The 8,994-nt window shown below is 37.2% G+C and overlaps 1 protein-coding gene across 7 annotated transcripts in view; it reads left to right on the top strand.

Annotated features, from left to right (window-relative positions):
• LOC111154653 (serine and arginine repetitive matrix 1) overlaps window positions 1–8,994 on the top strand; it is a 31,686-nt gene that overhangs the window by 6,937 nt on the left and 15,755 nt on the right. For 5 of the 7 annotated variants that reach the window (XM_022514439.1, XM_022514435.1, XM_022514438.1 and 2 more), the window contains 5 exons: window positions 160–275; window positions 1,567–1,770; window positions 2,457–2,651; window positions 2,940–3,059; window positions 4,852–5,126. In XM_022514439.1, the coding sequence (XP_022370147.1) occupies window positions 160–275; window positions 1,567–1,770; window positions 2,457–2,651; window positions 2,940–3,059; window positions 4,852–5,126 (910 nt within the window). The remainder of the gene's footprint in view (window positions 1–159; window positions 276–1,566; window positions 1,771–2,456; window positions 2,652–2,939; window positions 3,060–4,851; window positions 5,127–8,994) is intronic. The other 2 variants (XM_022514434.1, XM_022514436.1) reach the window with 2 other exon arrangements.

Genomic DNA, 8,994 nt, shown 5'->3' with positions numbered 1-8,994 from the left:
AAAAAAAAAAAAAAAAAAAAAAAGAATAGTCTTGTTGAAAAGCAGAGGCCAGTGAAGTGATTTAGAGCATTGGCATTTATCAGGGGTGCAAAGTCTTCAGTTTGTTTGTTGATCTCAAATGTTCAGCTATGTTTACTTTAAAAAACTTGATCATTGCAGATTGAACAAGAAAAGTTGGCTTCTATGAAAAAGCAAGATGAAGACAAGGATAAGAGGGATAAGGAAGAAAAAGAAAGCAGCAGAGAAAAAAGGGAGAGGTCTCGAAGCCCAAGAAGGTATGATACAATACACATATACCTAATGTTATGCAAACATTAGGTATGTTAGTAAAGTATTCTGTGTCTAGAAAATTCCATAGTTTAAAAGGAAGCTAATAGCACTATTCAGAGAATTTATTCCATTTTCTACAATTTTCATGGTAGACTAAGGCTTGTTTGTGGGCTAAAATACTCGTTTTGTTTGAGATTGATCCTTTGATGATAATTATCTCTAAAGTCCTGGTGAATTATACAAGTCTTAATTCTTAAATCATAGTCTAGACTTGCCTTCCATATTGGATTTGTTTAAATACGGCATTTAATTGTTTTAATCTATTCTGCTTCTTTTCTTTCCTTTTTATTAGAAATCTGTGCCCTTTAGCTATTCATATTATACTTGCCTAATTCCCTGTTCTGCTTTTCTTAGATGGTTGTATTGAACCCAAAACAGATCATTTATTTGTTTTCTTCTTCTTCCAATGAGACTATGGTTAGGTTCCCATTTTTAAACCCACGACTCAGCTTCTACTGTATTTGTGGTGAAAGGTGAGAATTCTACTAGGCTTTTCATTGTTAGAGTTCTGGTAATTTTTGCATAAATCTTTTGGAATTAGTAAAGGGAGGAGGAAATTTCTTTGTTCATTTTAATTTGTATATTTGATATTAAAACCTCCTTTTCAGGGAAGAAGTACTGTTTCTAGAGTTAAGCACATCACTCCGATAACTACTTGGCTATTGATGAACCAGATTTGCTGTTTGATTTCAAGTTAGGGAAACCATTGTAAGGGAAAGGGGACTTCTCATTTTTCAAAAAGGCTCCATAGGTTTGACGTATTTCTCTTCTCTTCCAAAGAGCCCATTACTTTAATTGTACTGTTCATTTTTCTGGAATACCTAGACTACCTGACAGACTCTGTGGTGGGAGCTGTCTGCATCTAAGCTGTTTGGGTTTGAGTTGTTATCGTGGAATATCTCTTTACTTTCAAGCATCCTCTTCCTCTGAAAAGTAGGTCTTTGGTCTCCTCATCTCTGGGAATGATTAAGAATCTAAATCTAGAGTCCTAGGTCAATGCTTTTCTCTTATAACTGGAATACCAGAAAATGTTGTTACCCTTTGTTTGCTTGTCTTTCTGGTTTTCTTTTCACCCTTCCCCTGTTAAGTAAAGATGACAGGATACCTTATTTTTATAAGGAATTTCTCAGGTATAAAGAGCAGTGTTGTATTTAAAAAGATTAATTCTCACTCTCCCCTTTGACCCTCTCCCAATCCACATGATACAAAACCTTAAAAAAATTACTTTCATCCTAGACGCAAATCCAGATCTCCTTCCCCTAGAAGACGATCTTCCCCTGTCAGGAGAGAGAGAAAGCGCAGTCATTCTCGATCTCCCCGTCACAGAACCAAGAGCCGGAGTCCTTCCCCTGCTCCAGAAAAGAAGGAAAAAACTCCAGAGCTCCCAGAACCATCAGTGAAAGTAAAAGAACCTTCAGTACAAGAGGCCACTTCTACTAGGCAAGTACATAAAAATTCATTTATAAATATCACAATTTTAGGCTATTGCTCACTGACTGCCAGTAGAATAGCTCTGAGTTACAAATACAGAATCACTCGATTATTTCCCTTTTATATTTTTTAAATCATAAAATTAGCTTTTTGAAAAGATTCTAGCTCTACATGAAAGTTTTAGTAAAGGACCCTAAAGATGACCACTGCAATCGGCTGGTTGTATTATTTCTGAGATTTTATATATTGTGATTGCTTTTTTTCCCCAATACTGTGGACAGCTGTATACTCTTAAAATTATGTATGTGGTTAGGGGCACCTGGGTGGCTCAGTGAGTTAAAGCCTCTGCCTTCAGCTCAGGTCATGATCCCAGGGTCCTGGGATCGAGCCCCGAATTGGGCTCTCTACTCAGCAGGGAGCCTGCTCCCCTCTCTCTCTCTGTCTGCCTCTCTGCCTACTTGTGATCTCTGTCTGTCAATTAAACAAAATCTTTAAAAAAAAAATGTATGTGGTTAGAATTGTTGGTTGCTCTTTAACTTTCACTGATGTGTATGTATCTTTTTGGAGCTATGGAGAAGTCTTCATGGATTTTGAAAACATTTTAAAGAGAAAAATAACCTTATTACATCATTGTATTATGACTTGGGAGTCTGAACTGCAGAGGGGGAAAAAATGGGCTTTTTTTTTTTCTACAGTGACATCCTGAAAGTTCCCAAACCTGAACCTGTACCAGAGCCTAAAGAACCTTCTCCAGAGAAAAATTCCAAAAAAGAAAAGGAGAAGGAGAAGACCCGACCAAGATCTCGGTCACGTTCCAAATCAAGATCCCGGACACGGTCTCGCTCTCCTTCTCATACTCGACCTAGACGACGTCATAGATCCCGATCAAGGTGAGCTGTGGCTTCAGGATTGATACAGATCTTGGGTTTTACATGCTACTTTCTGGGTAGAATTAGATAAGTAATTTCAGAGCAAGAGAGAGCATTTAGTACAAATGTTATTCTTTGGACCTACAGAGAGAATTTGAGGACATTTTCTGTGCACCATAAAAATCTCTACATAAGTGGAAAACTGTATGCCTTGAAGTCCATTTTAAAAATACAGCTCTTGAGAAAGCTGTCAAGGAATTCTTTCCTTGTTCTTGTTTATTCAGGCTCTAATTCTGTTTGTTATGGCAGATCATACTCACCTAGAAGGAGGCCAAGTCCGAGAAGGCGGCCATCTCCTCGAAGAAGAACCCCACCAAGACGAATGCCACCTCCACCCAGGCATAGAAGGAGTAGATCTCCAGTGAGACGGTGAGGGCTTTCTTTTTTCTTGTTCTTTTTCCTTTCTTTCTTTTCTTTTTTTCTTTTTAAATTTGGAAGTGTCAGTAAATGAAAGTGCACCACATTTGCTTTAGGCTAGTAGTGTTTGAATTAATGTCCCCCTGGAATAAAAAGCTTGTGAGTGAGATACTAGGTGATGCCTTCGAAAGAGCCTCTCATTTGAGGTTTAATTGCCACAAAAAAGTAATGCAGTGTTGGGGGAAAACAAATGACCATTTTATTGATACTTCGTGTTAACTTACCTTTTAGACCCCAAGTTCTCCTAGGGATGAGGGAATTTGCCACCCTCCCTCTTCCTTTGGTTTTTCATTACCACTGGCTTTTGAAAAGCAGATGACCATAGAGCCATTAAGCTACTTTTTAGCCAATATTAAAATAACCTTTTTGCAATTATGGTTTTCTTTAAATGTTTTTTTTTTTTTTCCATAAAAACGAGTGTTTACAAAATTTCAAACAAATAACAAAGGGAACGTTACCCATAATCCCATCTCATGGATATAGCCATTTTTAGCAGTTTGAGGTCTAGGTATTATTGAAGAGATTAGACATAGAAGTAACCCTATCAGTACGAATGTTCTGTATTTAAAGATCATTTTAAAATTGGCATGAGGAAAAATGTATCTGTTCCTTTTAGCAATTCTGCCCAAAGTGGAGGCCTGGTGCACTGGTAGCAGAGTTTTGCGCCTTCTTTACCTCCTTGGGAGGAGCTGTGATTGTGCTTCAGATTATACTTAGCACAGAAGTTTTTGTATTTGAGTCTTTGAGATTTTTACACGGGTATGAATCTACTTGGAAATACAGAGGGGAAATAATGAGCTCCATGATTTTTTGTTTCTGCAGTCAGGTTTTTCAGAGTCCTGTATTTTTTCAAAAGATAACATTTGGGGAGGGCGTTGTGATAGAGTGAAACATTTTTATGACTGCTGCTAAAAATGGTAGACTTGGTTTTTAACTATCGACAGACTAACGGCGTAAATGGTCTGTTGATTTAGGCATCACACTTTCTAAAATTGGTTATGTTTTAGGAGAAAAGTAATGCTGGTGCTTTCTAATACAAGATTAGTGGAAACAGCTATTTCTTATATTGGAGTTTTGCAAACAGCGTGTTTTAATTGTGCTTACTGAGCCATTTAGCAGTCAAAATATTTTGCAGATTGTGTAAGATTCCCTTTCAGCCAGTTTTTATCTCACACTTAAGGTAGGGTTTCTTTTTTTCAGGTTCTCAGGAATTCTTCCGCCAAAGGTGAATTCTGCAGGTACACATAATTGCAACAGAACTTACCACAAATTTGCCGCAGAATTCGAGAGGCCCCGCTTCTAAGTTTATGTAGCTAAAAGAAATTCTAACCCCGCTTCCCATTTTTTTTTTTTTTAAATGCAACCTAAAGGTTGTTTGACATTGTGCTATTAAATGGAAAATACTTTGCCACCCAAATTTTGAATGCAAACTCCAAACAGCGGTGATTTTCCTAAGGAAGAAAGAGACTAGCACTCAACGTGACATATTTTATAACTGGAAAGACAACTCAGGTGGAAGCACTTAACAGTATAAGTTACCCACATTTAGTCTCAGAACTAGCTGTTTCCTGTCCTAGGTTGTGGTTTTGTTTCCCATTTTTTTTTTAAAACTTACTTATATGCTTAGCTACATAAACTCAAAAGTTGGATAAAAATAGCTGTATTTTTGTGTAAAGTGTACAGAACCTGTAAGGTCATTTTTGACAAATATGCAGTTAATGAATGTGAATACTTTATTCCACAGAAGAAGGCGTTCATCGGCATCCTTGTCTGGAAGTAGCTCATCATCCTCTTCGTCTCGTTCCCGGTCACCGCCAAAGAAGCCTCCTAAGAGGACATCCAGCCCCCCTCGAAAAACTCGTAGGTTATCTCCTTCAGCGAGTCCTCCCAGGCGAAGGCATAGGCCATCACCTCCAGCAACTCCACCGCCAAAAACTCGTCATTCCCCAACACCCCAGCAGTCAAACCGTACAAGGAAAAGTCGTGTTTCTGTCTCTCCAGGGAGAACTTCAGGTAAAGGTAAAAATCAGAAGCATAAAAGCTTATGTTCGTTTGTTTTTCGTTTGGCTGCAAAGTGCCCAGTCAGTTGTTGCTGCCCCTTCTCCCTTCAGAGTGTGAAGTAGCTGCGTAATATTTGTGTGTGTGATACTCTTTGTAAATTTGCTTATCACCTTTTCTTTCCTGCTTAAGTTCTTGGGGTTTGTTGAAATAGTTTACGTGTAAATGTGTTTCGTTTTTAGCAGTTGCCCTCTGGCAGCAAGTAGGTGGAGAAATACATGACCTGCCCGAGGGCTGAGTTGGGGTGACTTATCAAAGTTTGTGTTGTCATGTTAAGGGATCATTTTATTACCATGAGACTAGTTAACTTTTTTTTTCCCTGAAGATTTTTTTTGTTTGATATCTTATTTGAGAACTTCATATTCTGTTTTAATTCTTTCTTGGCCGCATTGTGCTCCCTAGGGAAGAACAAGGTGTCCTCTTAAAAGCTGATTTGTTTTTTAGTTTAGGCTCTAGGCAGGGTTCTTCTGAGTGTTGTCCTTGGTTTATTCTGCAGATGGATTTCTGAGGAATTTATGATCTGTGATCCTGCCAGGCAAGTAGAATGTGTACTGGTCTGAGTGAAGGTTGTGGCTTATTGGGAGCTGTTCCTTTAGCATAAATACACAAGGAGAAAAGCAGTAGGATCTGTTTGCATTGGGCCTCTGGTGTTTAGGGTTGAGATGATAGCCTGAAGGTGAGTAATGGGGGAGGGGAAATCCTGAAAGCTGCTGTAGAAATTGGTTTTTGAGAAGCAGTCTGTAGGTTGATCTGTACAGGGCTTTCTCGGATCACATCTAAAGTTTCAGGTTAGAAAAAGAAAATGGGGATGGGCACAGTTTTGACTGTTTATTGTGGTGTAGAGAAGCCATCAGAGTGTTGGGGGACTGGCAGATAAGGCTAATCTGTAAAGAGTAATATGTAGATTATTTTCTGAATTTTAACAGTTTAATGTAGTGACTGTATCATTAAATATAGCTGGATGACGTTTGGGTCTTCCAGGTTCACTTAATTTAAGTATGGGAGGGGGCCTTACGGTCACTTATTTTCATAACCTCCTGTCCTTTTGTTCAAAATTAGGACAGCTTCAGTAGTTTCCAGTCACCATGTCCAAATCTGATGCCCGCTTCCTAACCAATTTTTTCTTTTTCTATGAGGTAGTTTGCATTTCTGGTTTTTTCCCCTCTTTATCTGGAGCCAGAAAGCTCTCTAGTGAAAAAATAATACAAAAGTTCCCACCTTTTACTTTACAGAAACACAGTTAGGATTTTTCTATTTGCATTATAGCCAAAGAATAATAAAATTATCTGAACAGGACTGAATCTTTGTTAAAATAGATTGCTAAGAATTAAGTTTTTTCAGAGTGTACCCAGGCACCAACCTCTTGGGTTCTGATATATTGTCAAGGGGAGCGGGCCACTGCTTTAAAAAAAAAAAAAAAAGTCACAGTGGTTATGTGCTTAGGAGAGAACTAAGTCATGGTGGAAGACAAAGACCTAGTTATATACCTATGGATTCTGGGACAGGTCTTCCATGTCCAAACAAAACACAGCCAAAGAGGTGCACTGTGGGCAATATACAGAGACTGCCTTGTACCTGCTGAAGCTGAATTTGGCTTTAACTACTTGGAAATAACATTTTATAGTAAAATGATCCCAGTCCTGTGTGATGAAATTTTAGAAGTAGAACAGACTTTAGAGACTGTCATCAAGAAACCGGTTCTCAGATAACTCACTCTGTTAAGTGATTTGGTCAAGGTCAACCAGCCAAGACTAAAATTTGGGTTCTCATTTTCCAGTAGAAAAGTGTATGTATACCTTGCCCAACTTTCCTACCCCAGAATGTTGTTTTGATGGCTAGAGGTGGGAGATGGAGGGCAGGGTGAAGTTCTTTAGTTTCTGTACCTGGTGATGTGATTTCAGAAATTCCTTTTTACGATACTCCATGACTAATAAGATCAGTGACACCATTGAAGTATAATAGATTTTACTTGTGTATTTCATGTAGTAGTTATCAGTTAGGACTTTTAATATTGGGCAAATGGAGTAGGAAGGATATAGGGAAAGTATTTGGGGGAATTTAGAGGTAAATAATTTGGACTATACTGTACATTCTCATCTGAAAGGATCTTCAGGGAAGCATTTTATAATCAGTGGCATGTTAGTTAAATTGGCATTATCTTAGTACACAAAGTAGTGCTTTGAAATCAGTAGGATATGTAATGAAGTATGTTTACAGAGGATCTGTGCCTATTAAAATTTTAGGATAGATCAGTTTAATCCTATAAATTGTGTTCTGTAGATGATGATTTCACCAATTCTGGTAACAGTGGTTTATCTTTATAAGTGATCGTTTTGACATGTCTGGGAGGTTAATAATTAATAGGAATACTGAAGTAAATTTAAAATTTTGGTTTTTTATTTAGAAGATTCTGACTTTATGCTAGAATGATTTTGCCCTTTGAATGCTAAAAATAAAACATTAACATAATAAACTAAACTCTCATCTAGATAAACACATTCGGATGAAATATTAACTCTGTTAATACTACGATTCAGTCAATCATATTAAACCAGCGTAGGGGTATATATTATATACTTGTTCTAAGAGTATGAATATTTTGACAGTAGACTATAGCTAAACCATTCATGAGAGATTGGATCAAGGTAAAATTGCAAATGCGTATTTCTGTAGGGAAAAATATATATGTTCTAGTTCAGTCGTGTTTATTCAGTTGGCATTTGTCAACTCTCTTGCAGACATAGCCACATTTTTAATGTCTCTTAGAGGTAAATGCATTCTGACATTGAGGCGGCTTCCAAACACATTTTGGAACCCAGTTCTCTTAAGTGGTAACTTGGACACGTGGGGTATATAGATAACTGGATGCCTCTGATAACTTTACAAGAATTGAAGATTAACTGTCATTTTAAACTGCAGAGTACTGACCAGAAAAATAGCCTCAACTCCTTTATAGTTTAAAAGCATTTGTATTTTATTTCTTTTGAATTTGTTAAAATACAAGTTTTAAATGCAGTTTTGCTGCCATATTTCATGGTAACTAATTAGGATTTAACCGTTTTTTACCAAATCCAGTGCTAAGTCAAAAATGGTTATTAGGTAGAATCATTAATAAAATGCAGTTCATTTAAAAAGTAGCATTTTTTTTAAAAGGTGCCTGGGTGGCTTAGTTAAGCATCATACTTTTGATTTTGGCTCAGATTCTGATCCTCAGGGTTGTGAGATCAAGCTGTTTCTTGGTCTCTGTGCTCAGCAGGGAGTCTGCTTGTGATTCTCTCCCTCTGCCCCACCCCTCCTTGCTTGTTCTCAGGCACTCTCTCAAATCAAAAAAAAAAAAAAAAAAGAAAGAAAGAAAGAAAAAAAAAGTATTGTAAATTCTTCACTTTGACTACTTTAGCAAAGATGAGATTTCTGTTTTAGATCACTAGCTCTCTAAAGTTACTGCCCCTTAGAATAAGCCTTTGCAGAATTCTGAGTACAAGAGTGTGTTAAAAGAAATATATATATACTCTGGGTCAACATTCCATGGTATTTGCTTTAATCAGACAAAGCAGATAAATAAGGATCCTTGGGATCATATTGGCTTCAAATTTAGTTCTTAGCAGCATGGTCTCAGATGATGTTTCAGGTTAATTGTATGGTAAGATCGATGGTTATATCTGTATATACTTTGATTTTAGTCGAAGCAGTAGATGGATATTATAAATAGAGCTGGTTAATTGATGGAAGTTAAAGCCTGTGCTCTAGAAATAGTCTTGGGTTCAGATCCTAGTTCACTTTAATTATCTATGTGATTTTAGTTGGAGTTACTTTTTTTTTTTTTTTTTTT

Source organism: Enhydra lutris, unplaced genomic scaffold, assembly GCF_002288905.1.
Source record: "Enhydra lutris kenyoni isolate GAN:26980312 unplaced genomic scaffold, ASM228890v2 scaffoldscaffold38, whole genome shotgun sequence".
In the NCBI taxonomy this organism is placed as follows: Eukaryota; Metazoa; Chordata; class Mammalia; order Carnivora; family Mustelidae; genus Enhydra; species Enhydra lutris.
This window is presented reverse-complemented; position numbering and strand designations above follow the sequence as displayed.